Genomic DNA, 14,736 nt, shown 5'->3' on the forward strand with positions numbered 1-14,736 from the left:
ACTGTTAGCTATGTGTCCCTTCTGTTAAAGCCACAAAAGGGGAACTAGTATTGAGGATGTTTGTTTTATATTTGTTTGTTTGTTTTGTTATTGTTGACCTTTTGTTTTACTGTTTTGTGCAAACTTTATAAAAATTCTTACAAATAAAGTCTTTAAAAATGTATTTATTATTCTGTCTCTAAAAATATACATATTGAACGTTCTAAGAACCTTGAACAATAACGATCCATTTCTCAATGAATATAGAAAATGTATTTTGGTGCATTCAAACAAAACAGATTTATTAAACAGATATATTTATTAAAATAATATTTTAGTCACAGAGCATCTTTAGAAATTGAAAAAGAATACAATTAAATGCAAGCTAAATATAACAAAATAAAATTACAACCAACAAAATTTCAACTAAATTGTAAATTTTTTTGCTTCTCTTGATTTTTCTTCTTTTTTAAAAATTTGTATTTACTATTTTTCTATAACATATACATAGTTTTTAACTGTTATCATAAGTTATTCTGTTAGATAAGCTGCAGATTTGGCTTTACTATTGACTAAACTAATTTATATGCACACATATAATATTGTATAGCTTTCTATTAAAAATATGAATTTAAATGATAGATTTGTAATAGATTTGTCTACTTAGCACTGTAACTTAATAGGAACATTAAGGAAACGTTTTTTTAACCTTAAATTGTTAGCTGGGATTTCTTTAAAGTAATTGCTTTTATGCAACAAGGATGCTTAAAACTGACTTAAACATATTAAATTGTTTTCTGTAGAAAATAATTTACATATATTAAAATACAACAGTTTTAAAATAAATGTTTTAAAAATCTTTCTAATACCCTGAAATATTACATTTTGATTCCATTTTTTAATATTACAGGCAAAGACTATCACATCAGAAAGAGATAAAATCGTAGTCCCAAAAATCTCATAATGTTTTGTACATTAAATTGTAATTTAAATGCAAGCAAACCTGGTGTACCTGTTGTTGTAATAGTGTCTCATTCCACATAAATATTCCATTGATAGAAAACTAGACAATTTGCTTATAATAAGCACTAATATGTTTTCTTGATATTTTTCCCCATTTAACAATATCCTTATCATCCTGAAAAATGCAAATATCAGTGACATTTCACAATTCTTAAATCAATAAATGTACTTAATAACTTTAATATTACAGAAAAAGCTACCTAGCTTACATTGCCTTTTTTCAAACATTTTTAAGACAGGGGAAGTTGATAATTAGGCTGCTGTCACTTTTAAGACTGAATGCACACAATATCATGTTGTATGTGTCAATTTTCCTCAGATGTTTATGTTTACTAAACTAGCTGATGTGTAGACTATTTATACAGTAAAGTGAAACTGGCAGAACAAATTAGACTATGGTGGGCCATAACACCACAAATAAAAGGCGAATGTCACACATTATTGTATCGACATTGCCAAAAAGTGGCACTGAGACACTGTTTTGTTTATAAGATATGAGTTTCAATAAGTTTTAAATATCAATATTTTGTGACAATTCTAGTATATACAAAAACAACAAAAACAATTTGTATACTTTGCCAAGCTTGAAGAAGGTCTCGTAGATGAAGATGAGAGAGATGAGGATGGAGAAGATCTCTTGGGTGAAGCGTGACACAAATCGCACCAAGAAACTCCCTTCAAAGGCCACAGTGAGTAACACAATGATGATCAACCACATCCCAATCCACATGCGGCCCGTCAGATACTCAAGGTCATTGGACTTGCAAAACTGTAAACACATTGATTCATATGTTCAAACCTTTTACTATTCAGTTTCTACGCTATTATTTACATCAACATCTTAACATCAATCACTCTCAATAGTGTGAATTATTTTTTTATATATCGCTGCAATGGTGATTCCACCTTCTTTAAGTAGTAAAAATGACTAAATTTACCTTTTGCCAACCAGGAAAAGAATACATAATTATATGGTGTTATGCTTTGCAATCAATTTTTTTTTATAATGGAAGTGAATGGGGCAAAAACAACCACTAACATAACAAAAGGGTAGTCAATTTTCCCAGAGTCTATTGTTGAGTTATTGAAAAATTCCACAGAATCTTCTCAAACACTGTGTCAAAATAAGCTTTGTCACCAAAAATAATTCCATTTGACGAAACAGAGAAAGTTGTGGCCAAATTAACCCTCAAAATCACCCCAGAATGGATGAAAACTACCAAAACCGCACTCAAGGGTGAATCTGTATTGTCTGTACTTATGTATTATTACATAAACTTACTGAATAGAAGGCCTCTTCAAACACTAGCAGGGGTCCAGAGAAGCCCACGATGAGCAGAGGTTGAGCTCCGAGGAGACAGAACAACATTCCCTGAACAGCAGTGGAAATGATCAGCTCTGACACACCGATCAAACCATCGGTCTTCTCACCTGTGCAAGAAATAAATGAATTCATCAGTAATGTTTCCTTAATTAGTTGGATCATTAAAAACAGTCATTTAACCCTTATCCTTTACTGGTTGCCAAAGTGTCCCTCACAGATCAAAATGACCCGAAGGACAAAAGTGTTAATCTTTTTGATCCAGGAATCTTTATATGCAGGGCTTGACATTAACTTTATTGATCACCAGCCACTGTGGCTATTAGTTTTCCAACATTACTAGCCATTTTTCATTTTCCCTAACCACAACTTTGTATTTAGGAAAATGTATTTTATAAGCAAAAAATTTGATTTTGGCATGCTAAAATGACTTGATTTAGACTTTAAAATGACTTGATTTCCTTATTCATTTCACTTGTTTTGTGTTGTGTATGAGCTTGCTCAATGTATAAGCAAATGAGTTGTGCTTTCATAGTGTCGCATTACAATTAGCTTTTATTTCACATCACTTTTCAGGCCTCAACACTAAGGATTTACCAATTTTCTCTCTGGCCAAACCAAACAATAAAACAATTTAAAACAACAAATTCTTAGTCCAATATAACTGTAAGCAAAAAAAAGCAGGTGATAAAGATACCATGTGCGATAATGAAAGGATAATCATGTAAAAGGTTAAAGTGAAAGCAACCAGCTGCTTACAAAAAAACCTTTACAAAAAACTGGAGCCCTTGAAAACAGCAGGACTGTGGGTGCATGTGTGTCGCTTTTTGTCTATTCTATATGAAAGAGAACCGATCACTCCAGTTATGTTTACGGGCATGGATGCTTTGCGCAAGGAACTGTTTATTCATTGCTGACACTGAAGCCCTCACCAGTGTGTCAGGATCAACAGTTTGTCCCCATGCGAGTGATCATCTTCTCATTCGGTATTCACCTGCTTTCTATAGTTAATATAATCATCTCTCACGCTGGCTTCTCATTGGCCCATTCTCATTGGTGTTTTTTAAGAAAACCACAATTAAAAAATTATCTTCAACCAGCCAGAGTGGCTAGTGGGAGTGACTGTCTAACCCGCCACAGCCAAAATATACCCACATTTGGCGGGTTGGTGGGTGTTAATGTGAAGCCTTGTTTATATCAAAATTTATACAGGTTTAAAATCATTGTTTTATCTTTACTTTTAATCAACACTTTCATATTAAGAAATGTGACTAACAATATTTACTAATATTTAGATTTTTTTATCATGAAAACTGACAAAAAATGCCATTCCAGTCACCTTTTACAGTAAACTCCCTCCTGTGGAAAAAAAACAATTCTCTCAAGTTTTATGGTTATTTTCTATAGAATTCAAATGAGATTCTAAATGAAATAAATAAACTAAAACATGGAAACACATAAGTTTCCAACACCAATCTGAAACTTGTTTTTAAATTTATTTCTGCATTTAGATATATAAATTTACACACACACAAAAAATCCCCCTTAATTTGTATGTGGTCCTGCAAGGGAGATACTTTTTTATAGCCACAAAACTCAAATCCACTAATTTTCTTGTGTTTTACAAGTTCAAGTGTGACAAAAAAGTCTTGTACAAATCTGATAAACAAAAACATTCTAAATCAATTGAGAAAAGCATAAGGGTTAAATAATAAAAGAATCATCTCTGACAAACCCAATAGTCCTCCAAAGGTAACGGCAGGAGAGAGAGCAGCAAAGTAAATGAATATGACAGTAGCCATGCATTGAGGACTCAGCGCATCCTTAAAATCACTGATGTATTTGGGGTATCGGCGCCGCACATCTCGGATAACACCACCAAACAGCCTCCCTGTCCTCCGAAGAGGGTCATCTTCAGGTTTCAGAGGAGGTTGTAAAGCTGACAACATTAAGAATGAATGAAAGAGATCATTTAATTTTGGATAAACATGAAAGAATTCTGTTGACTTTCGCATTGACTTTCTCAAATAGAGCCTTGTACCGATGTCATCTGGGCTCTTGGGCTCTTTGGCCTGTAGTTTAACCTCCTGCTCGTGTCTCTTGTGCAGCATCTCTTTCTGGAAGCGGGCGATGGAGTGCAGCAGCTCGTCTCCTCCAACCTCAGATGGAGGCAGCACAATACTGCAGTCCAGGAAGCTGTTGATGGCGGTCAGTAGATCCTGGCGTCCGTCCGCTAAATACGCCGCCTCATGGAAGTGCTGGGTGGGAGACCACATTTATGTTTAAAAAAATGTAAATAAAAATACTTATGAATGCTGTATGATGATGTATGTAAGAGATAGTTTACCCATGATGAAAATTTACTCACTTCGTACTCTCCTTTAGGTGTTTTTTTCTTTCGTCGAACTCAAAAGAAGATATTTTAAAGAAAGCTGAAAACCTGTAACCATTGACTTCCATAGTAGGAAAAACAAAAATTATAAAAGTCAATGGTTACAGGTTTCCAACATTTTTTCAAATGATCTTCTTTTGTGTTTAACTGAAGACAGAATCTCATAACGGTTTGAAACAGCTAAAGGGTGAGTAAATGATGACAAAATGTAAATTTGGGGGTGAACTATCCCTTTAAATAGATAAACTGAATAAATATCTATAAATACTTTTTTACTACAAATATATAAACTTTCATATTTACTTGAGAAACAAAATTACTTCAGATGTTATCTGAAAATTGAGTGGGTTCATTCTTTAAACAAGGTAACATCTGCCAACGGAGAAACAAGAAAAAAAAATTAATTCAAAGGTAAATCAAGATAATGTTTGAATTTAATTTTGGTCGAGTTTTTGAAAAGCAAAACTTAAAATATAATGCAATTTTGCAACTCAAGTTAAAGTGTTAAATTAAGAATTTGTAGTGAAAAACAAGATAAATATACTATGTTTTTTGCATTCCCTGAAAGACTTCATATCTTCCACAGTAATTTTTGTAATATGTACACAATTATGTTCAAACATTTGTTAATACTTGCAAATACTGTAAAATTTATACTAATAATACTCCGAAATAGTAACTGTTTTCAATTTTAGCATCATCACTCATTATTATCATAACAGTCTTCAGTCATATGACCTCTCAGAAGTTAATCGAATATGCTTATTTGCTGCACAAATAATTACTATTGTTCAGATATACTATGACCACGCCACAAAATGCATTTTCTTGAAATACAACTCCTCTTTAACATTATAAAAGTTTTTTATTACAGTTTAGATCAATATAATATGTCCATAAAGAAACAAAAGTGCAGGTCTCAAACTTTTGAACAGCAGTGTAAATTCTGTTTATCAAAACAAGACGAAATAAAATTTGGGTGGAAAATGATCTTGGTTAACTTTGTGCTTACTTTATCAGACATAAGTGTCGATATGGAGCGGCCGATTTGGTGGTAGTCAATGTTGGCACTCGGTGGGCCAAGTAGCACAAACAGAAACCGCACTGGAATCGGCACTTCCAGAACTGACTCCAACAGAACCGCTTCCTTTAGTCTCACAAAAGCCATGGTGGGCTGATCCAGGAAATCCACACAGCCTGCGAAAATCAAAGTCATCTGCATCAGGGCTTTCACAGATTCAATTCAGTTTTATTTGTATAGCACTTTTCATGACACATATCAAAGAAGCTTTAGAGAAAGCACAATTATCAGCAGTGGTGGAAAGAGTACTGACAACTGTAGTGCAAGTTGAAGAATACATTTTATCTTATATCCAGCAAATTAAAAATGTAGCTTACATCAGTCCTATTAAGGGTGTTTCTAAGTATAAGTTAAATGATTTGACATTACATTAAAATATGCCAATAAGCTGACAGAAAGCAGGTTAATGCATTAACATACAAAGCGAAATCTGTTATCCAAAAATCTCAAAAGGGGGGCAAAATCTAGCTGTGACAATATGTTAATGCATGTTATGCACTTTGCACCATGATTAATAAGCTTGTGTCAAACAGTTAGCGCCGTTGACCAAACTCAAGCAGCAATTTGTGTATGTATGTGAAAACGTAACATTCTGCAGTGCATTTAGTTCATGTTTCGTGATTTCAGTCATTTTTCAGGAGGCGTCTTTCATTTACTCATCAGGACATGCTGTCTCTTGGTTGCTGTGTGTAATGATTTTGTGTCTTGTTGGACACTTTTAAGGCTTTCACACTACATGTTTGCTGCATGTAATTTATAAAGCATCTGTGTTTTGAGGTCAGTCGGTCTGTTGAAATTGTTCTCCGTCTGATTTGATGGGAATCACAGGTCTGATTACTAGCTAATCACCACAGACAAAAAATAAGATATAAAATACAAATGTACTCAAGTGCAAATATGCATTTTGTAAACTACTTATTATACAATTCATTGCAAAAAAGACTTAATTACAGTAATTTGAGTATTTGTAATTGGCTATTTTAGACCAATGGTTATTAGGTTGCTATGTCCACACTGCAGAAATGTAAAGAATGACGATATACAAGCAAGATAAACATGATTAAAGTGTTTACCCCGTGAATACAATCACAATATAAAGAAAACTGTACGTTTTCAACAGTTATCACATATGCAGAAAGCAAACTGACCAACAAGAACAACGGTGGCTTCTGCATCTTCTGGAATCTTCTCAAGCAACTTCAGCTCATGTTTTGATTTGGTCTTGTGCAAACCAAAAAACTGTGGAGAGTCTTTCTGTAGAAATATAGAGGAAAAAGTACATTTTTTCATCTATTTTACATGTCAAAAACACATAAACAGAAAACGAGGCTAAATTTTGGCTGTCAGTGAAAATCTAAAAGACGTCAAAAGTCATCAAAGATTAGAACTTCACATTCATTAATAAGTTTGATGACTATTTTTAGATTATTACTAGATGTTTATTAGATTTTCACTGACAGTTCAAATTTAGCCTTGTTTTAGCTGAGGCATCCAAGTTCGGACGTCTATTAGAAATCTTTCAAAAGCGCTGGGAGGCTTCAAATGAACACAATACCTCGTTCTTCTCTACATAATCTACACTACTGCGTGACTCAAAGTTGCGCAGTCCCCCAATGAGCGGGTCTGTGGCAGGAAGCTCTGGTGCACCGATATGATTAGTGCTGTGATAATGAGAGATGAGAGAGCCAAGGCTGGTCGCTGAAATGTTCCGGTTAAACAAGCTGTGCTCTTTGCCATCACTCGGATGACTGTCAAACAGAAGAACAACAAAGTGAGTATTTTATTAATGTGTTTTTTAAATATGTACTGTAAGAGTAATGTAGTTTTTGTAAAACTGACCTGTGTTTGAGGAGAAGGGCTCGCAACACATTGGCTCTGTCATGTGCTCTGATCTGATCAGAGATTATCATCTGCTCCACAACCTGATGAGCAATGCCAGGCAGGGTCTTCTGGTCCAGATCTAGCAACACCGCACCTGTAAAATCACATTATCAGTATATCAATAGATTTTCTAAAGGATCATTCTGGTTGCTTGATGCTGATTGGAACCAGAATGATCCTACTGATGAACCGTTCTTCTGTTTGGTTTATCTGTGTTGACTGCACAACACCCTTAGCAACATTTGAAAATAAAAAAAATACTGTCAAATAGTATTTTAGAAAAGTTTATCAAAAATATATTATATATAAGAGGTGTAATAGATAACGGATAATCCACAGTTTGGAATGCATATGACCAGCGGATAATTTTTTTTAATAAATTTTTTTGAACTTGTAGGTTAATCTAACATTTATAACAACAGCAGAGAGATCACCTTCCGCACCATTCAAATCACATGTATGAAAGCATTTAGGCTTACCTGTAAGATATAATGATGACAGATAAAGGTGTGGTGGGACCTAAATGCTTTATTAGGTTAATAATTAAAGGTGTTTTCTCTCACTGTTTAGCCTGCATTAATGCATTTAGAGTAAAGCTGCACAATTAAACATTATAAGATCATAATATCAATTAAAACCCGCGCAACATGAATGATAAGTGATAATGATTTGCATATGTTTATTAATCCTTTGAATAGCTGCATTCAAATCTGCGTTTGATTCGAGAGATCTAGTTTTTACACTTTTTCAGTTTGTTACAAACACTTAAATAATGCAGAAGTACTGGGAGATCAGTTTATAGTTCAGATATAAACACTAATGTTTATGATAAAGATTAAATTCACGGTCTAATGGAACTTAACGCTGGTGAATGTTGTTGCAATTACATTGTGTAACCAATAGGTGGAGACAAACAACCATCAAAATTATGTCACTGAATAGGTTTTCAAATATGATCCACCTATAACGAAACATGAAGTTTTATGTGTGAATTGTTGAATCATTATTTGAAAATAAATATATGTTGTACAAGATTATAGATTTGGCTTTAAGTTTTAAGGCCATGTTTATTTCAGTACATCATGTCTGGTTTGGATGATCACAAACTGGCTGTAATGAAGTGATCAAACCACATTATATATATAAGAATTAAAAATGATATAATTAAGGAATCAGTTTACATAATGAATGTATAAAAACATATTTTTCAGAAAAAAACACAAACCTAAAAAAACATCCTAAATAAAAAATACAAAAACAACAAAAAAAAAAACAATTTTATTTTATACAATAATAAGATGTGTGTTTTTCTGCCTCTCTCTCTCACCATGTGAAATGGTCTTGCGGAGCTCCAGCAGGCTGCGGAACGAGAGTGAAGCCACATGAGGTTTCCCCCAGCGTTCAGTCTCCTCCTCAACATCCTCTTCAAACTTTATCCAACGAGCAGTTTCTTTCCAATGCATCTCCTGGTTCTTATCCATCAGTAATTCATTCAGCTCAACAAAAACCTGAGAGAGAACACAGTTATTACTTGACATTTCTTTCAAGATTTGACATTCTTACATTCAATATATTGTGTTAAATAAGTTTGATTTGGTTTAGTAAACATTCTTGCCAAAAAACAAAATACAAAACCATTTATACTACCTCACAACCTAATAAAAGCCGCTAATGCTGTATACTATGTTAGAGTAAGCAGGCAAGATTAAATTTACTCCACATTTTGCTGTAAAATATAGTTGCAGTTCTTTTAGTTAAAAGCAATCTTTTGGCAAGCCAGCATAAAATATCTGTTGGGATAAAATGTAATTCTATATGTTCAAGCTGACATTGTCAGTAGAATTATTCTGTTTCCTAAAACTAATTTCAAGCATCTGAAGCGTGAGTTTTGAGTTATACACAGTTCTGATATTGTGACTATCCACTGCCTTCTACAACACCAGAGCCAGACATGTGGTATTAGCAAACAAGTGCTGAGTAAAAATCACACGCGCAAGCTTCAGCTGCTCTACAAAGCACTCACAGCAGCTCTGTGCTGCCCTACCTTCAGCTGCTGGGCACGATGAACCCTGTGGTCCATGTAACAGGGCCATGATCGCCTCTAATAAACAACAGCAGGCTCAGTGAGCCAATAATAGTCACACCACACTATACTAGATTTCGTCCTCAGTATAAGAAAACATTAAAGCTCAAGTGTGTACTTTTCCTCAATTACTATTACTAGGCAGTCAAACTTTATGTTAGAGCATTTTGGTTAGCCAAATATAGCAATACTGGTTCATGTTTTTCACTCAACAAATCAAGCTATAGGTTTAACACACACAGTTGAAATCAGAAATATCAGCCCCCCTTTGAAATGTTTTTTCTTTTTTAAATATTTCACAAATGATGTTTAACAGAGCAAGGAAATTTTCACAGTACATCTAATAATATTTTTTCTTCTGGAGAAAGTCTTTTTTGTTTTATTTCGGCTAGAATAAAATCAGTTAATACTTTTTTTTTTAAATTTAAGGTCAAAATTATTAGCCTCTTTAAGCTATATTTGTTTTCGATAGTCTACAGAACAAACCATCGTTATACAATAACTTGTCGAATTACCCTAAACATCCTAGTTAACCTAATTACCCTAGGTAAACCTTTAAATGTCACTTTAAGATGTATAGAAGTGTCTTGAAAAATATCTAGTCATAAATTATTTACTGTCATAAAGGCAAATATAAAATAAATCAGTTATTAGAAATAGGTTATTAAAACTATTATGATTAGAAATGTGTTGAAAAAAATCTGCTCTCCGTATAACAGAAATTGGGGAAAAAATAAACAGGGGGCTAATAATTCAGGGGGCTTAATAATTCTGACTTTAACTGTATACTGGCTCAACAAAGTGTTTTATTGACCTAACCAATTGTCACTGACTCAACCGATTCCCTTACAGACTCAATCAATAGTGTTTCTGACTCAAACAACCATGCTATTGACTTAACCACTTGAATTACTGACTCAATCAATGTTATTACCCAATTGTGTTACTGACTGTCTCGATTGAGTTATGCCGAGTTCAGACTGCATGACTTTAACCTCGTTTTTGACTCACCGACAAGTTTTGAGCAATGGCAGACAAATGCCTGAAATCACAGGCAAATCGGTGCTTGCTCACATGAGTGACAGTCACACAGTATGATCTATCAAAGACGTGATCTGAGAGAATTGCCGATGAGCCGCTGATTCCCGTGAGATTTTTGCCATGCTAAATATGTGAAGCTGTCAGCCATTAAAATCATGCTGCGTGAAATGAGTTTTGACTGAAAATAACATCAGCAATCACTACAGCCAATGAAAGAGCAGCATTCACTAGTATGGGTACCTGCAGGCCAGCGGGGGGTTGGGGAAAAAGTTATAAGCGCTCATTTTCTGTTTATATGGACTCAAGAAATGGAGGAAAAACTAGCAGGAATTTGGCAGGAGCACCTGTGTCTGCTTGACCTGTCATCTGAGCAATATCACAACCGGGTCAAAATAGTAAAAAGTTGAGGAGAAATTGCTAATTCCCTTCTAACCCAGGTGAGCAAATATCTAGATTTTATACCCCATGAATGGCTCCTTTCTCGTTATGTAGTTAATAACAAATGATATACTAAGTGTTTTTGGTTGTGAGACGTAGTTTAGACAAAGCGATTCTTCCCAGTGTAAAATCCTGCAGTGTGAAACCCCCTGTCGCCTATCCATCTTGCAGTGTAAACAAAGCAGCGACAAAACACTAGCCCAGATAGTGATGCAATGTGAAAACATCTGTGACACGACTACTTTAAAAATCCTGCAGTTTGAACTCGGCATTAGTCTAAATAATTGTTAGTCAAATTTTTTTACTAACTCAAGTTAACTGGCCGGCAGCTAGCTCTCTGCAGCTCTCACATGGTCGCCCACTGAAGCTAAGCAGGGCTGCACCTGGTTAGTACCTGGATGGGAGACTACATGGGAAAGCTAGGTTGCTGCTGGAAGAGGTGTTAGTGAGGCCAGCAGGAGGCGCACCAATCAGCTGGTGTGCGGTCTAGCCGACGCGTCATCCAGGTGGATGCTGCACACTGGTGGTGGATGAGGAGATTCCCCCATGTGTAAAGTGATTTGAGTGCCCAGAATAGCGCTATATAAATGTAAGGAATTATTATTATTATTAACTTATTGATCACTGACTCAACAAATCATGTTATTTACATGAGGTGGGGGAAAATATCGATATCACGTAGTATTTTTGCGTCCATATTAGGACACACTATATTTTGATGGTCCGTTTGTTGAATTTAAGTTACATTACTAATTCTCAGGTAGATTATAAGACTGTTAGGTTGGGGTTAGCCAGATCACAACTTTTTAACAGCTAGCCGTATGTAATATCTTATTTACACAATGCCATGAAGGAATCGAACGATAATTCCTTACATCTATGTGACCTTATAATATATTTAGGAGCATTTGTGTTATTGCGTATAATGGTTGTAGTGCGACCTGTTGATTTATAAAAAATAAATACATAAAACGTGCTGAATCGGTCCTACCTGCCGCTATATTGGTTCATAATAGCTGTCAATCACTCACAGCTTTACGCTGTCAGATAACAAAGCTTTTGTGACTGCGGGTAATGCACAAGTTTGAGGAAGAAGCAGTGAAAAGTACACAGGTTTGCCAACCCACCCAAAGTTACAAATAATGGCGCTGATAAGAATGATCATGCTGTGAATGTTGATCCTCCAGACGAGATCATTGAGTGTTTTTGGCGAGAGTGCAGAAAGACTTGGGGTGGATCAGCTGTTTTAATGGCCCAAATCTCGATGCGTTGCATTCACTGCATGTTCAGCGCAAATGTCTAACCGTAAATGTTTGCGCTAAATGTAGAATTTAACACTGTATATCATCGCCCAAGAAGCTCGCCTTTAAGTTTAAAGTGAAACTGTGGCTTATGTCAAAGAACGGTATTACGCAGGTGGTCATCGCGAGAATAATGCTCTGCCCCGCTTACATTTTGGGTCTGCTGACTTGCCTGCTTTTTTCCACAAACACAGAAAAATGTAAATCAGAGCACAATGGGACTGAGCATTCATAATGACACAAACCCAAACCAAAACTTTTAAAGAGTGGCAGAAGTGAGAAGTGATGACTGTAGCTTTCAGCATCGAATTGAATGATTTAATATAATATTTTGTTTGTTTTGTAGCAGAAATATTATTTGTTTATTAAATTGACATGAGGCGAGGCAGTGGCGCAGTAGGTAGCGATGTCGCCTCACAGCATGTTCTCTCTGCCTTCGTGTGGGTTTCCTCCGGGTGTTCACAGTCCAAAGACTTGCGGTACAGGTGAATTGGGTAGGCTAAATTGTCCGTAGTGTATGAGTGTGTGTGTGTGTGTGTGAATGTGTGTGTGGATGATTCCCAGAGTAGGTTGCGGCTGGAAGGGCATCCGCTGCGTAAAAACTTGCTGCATAAGTTGTTTAGGTTAATTCCGCTGTGGCGACCCCGGATAAATAAAGGGACTAAGCCGACACCTGTTTGTTTGTTTGTTTGTTTGTTAATTATGTCTGCTTATATATAAATTATATTCTATATATTTAAAACCATGATAATATTGTACCATGATACAAGAATCCTTAAAAAATCGTATTGTAGGGACGATATTTACTCAGTCGATTAAGCTATAGACTGAAAACTACACACTTGAGCTATAAGGTATTGATGACACACAAGTCTAGAAAACAGAGGAAAGATAATCTAGTCAGCTGGCTTCTCACCTCATGTGGAGTTCGATCCAGCTTGGTCCGAATACGACTGCTGAACTCTTTGTAGTCCTTGCCGATGTGAACCACCTGTCCTTTAGCGCTCTTCTTAACCAGGTGCCGCCGCACACCTGGGACATCTTCAAATCTGTGACCTGCGACAACGACAGCAAGACAAAGCTGAAATACTAAACCAAGAGCTGGAAACAACAAACAAGTCAGAAAAACACTGACTGTATTGTAAACCAGCAGAAGGCCTTTAAGTATCAGTAACTCAGTGCTTACCTAATCTTGACAATACCTACTACATTACAAAACAACCATCAGCCTCCAAACACAGAAAGCCAATCTGAAAACTCAACTGAACACCACTAGAAAATGACTCAATGAATTTCATGTCTCAAAGTAATCTATTGTTTGGCCAAATTATCTGTATTTACAGCACACAAACAAACACACACACACACACACACAGAAGCGACGTCAAAGGCACAGTTGTAGTGGGCAGCTCAGCACCCTTTGAGAATGTCCACATTCCTGAATCACAGCCATAGATGGTTTGATGTACAATCTGAAAACATGATTTATTCTCAGAAGAATGAGAAGAGAAAGGTAAATAAAGAAGTCCTTTATAACAGCAGAAAAAAATCTAATGAACCAGGGAAACAAATACATTTTTCTGCACTCAAAACACGTCATTATTGATCTAAGGTCAGCTCAAATGCTTAATACTCGCTGGTCATACTGAAAAACACTCTCACCCCAAAAAAATTACTTTATTAATCAGGGGTTGCCACAGCGTAATGAATCGTCTACTTTTTTCATGTATTATGCAAATATTATTAACAATTAATGGTATTTTATGAAGTTTGGGTTCTGTCGTATTTTTTCCTGTGAAAAAAAAAATCCCAAACAAAAACCGCCTTAAATATTAATATTAAAATATTAAGCACAATACTTTTCAAGAATATTTCAAGAATAATAAGATAAAATGTTAATTTAGCACCAAATCAGCATTTTAGAACAATTTATGAAAGATCACCAATGAAAACTCAAGGTTAAGGAAAGCAAATTAGACACATTATTAAAAACTTTATATTAAAGTTATTTAAAATTTTAATAATTTTTTTAAATTTACTGTATTTTTCAGCAAATAATGAAACAACATATTTCAAAAACATACAAAATACGGAACAATTTTTTTTTAAAGACATCATAAAATAAAAAACAAAAATATGAATAATATGAATTTATATTTCAAAACCTGGCTGCATGGTGGTGCAGTGTGTAACAAG

The 14,736-nt window shown here is 35.0% G+C and overlaps 1 protein-coding gene and 1 long non-coding RNA gene across 17 annotated transcripts in view; one reads left to right on the plus strand and one right to left on the minus strand.

Moving 5' to 3' along the window:
• The window catches only part of slc4a2a (solute carrier family 4 member 2a), an 83,603-nt gene that overhangs the window by 16,480 nt on the left and 52,387 nt on the right, over positions 1–14,736 (minus strand). For 8 of the 16 annotated variants that reach the window (XR_015477882.1, XR_015477881.1, XM_087239825.1 and 5 more), the window contains 10 exon segments: positions 13,457–13,596; positions 9,005–9,185; positions 7,636–7,771; positions 7,352–7,544; positions 6,945–7,050; positions 5,728–5,912; positions 4,365–4,581; positions 4,059–4,262; positions 2,285–2,433; positions 1,577–1,771 (listed from right to left, as the gene is read on the minus strand). Coding sequence is in view for 13 of the 16 variants with exons in the window: in XM_087239825.1 (XP_087095951.1) it covers positions 1,577–1,771; positions 2,285–2,433; positions 4,059–4,262; positions 4,365–4,581; positions 5,728–5,912; positions 6,945–7,050; positions 7,352–7,544; positions 7,636–7,771; positions 9,005–9,185; positions 13,457–13,596 (1,706 nt within the window). In the remaining 3 variants the exon portion in view is untranslated. 16 annotated transcript variants of the gene reach the window in all.
• Positions 10,050–13,176, plus strand: LOC147837137 (uncharacterized). Its single transcript, XR_015478696.1, has 4 exons — positions 10,050–10,733; positions 10,779–10,907; positions 10,974–11,468; positions 11,805–13,176. It is a non-coding gene; the product is annotated as an uncharacterized LOC147837137 (long non-coding RNA).

Source organism: Danio rerio, chromosome 2, assembly GCF_052040795.2.
Source record: "Danio rerio strain M-AB ecotype USA chromosome 2, GRCz13ab, whole genome shotgun sequence".
NCBI classification, from domain to species: Eukaryota; Metazoa; Chordata; class Actinopteri; order Cypriniformes; family Danionidae; genus Danio; species Danio rerio.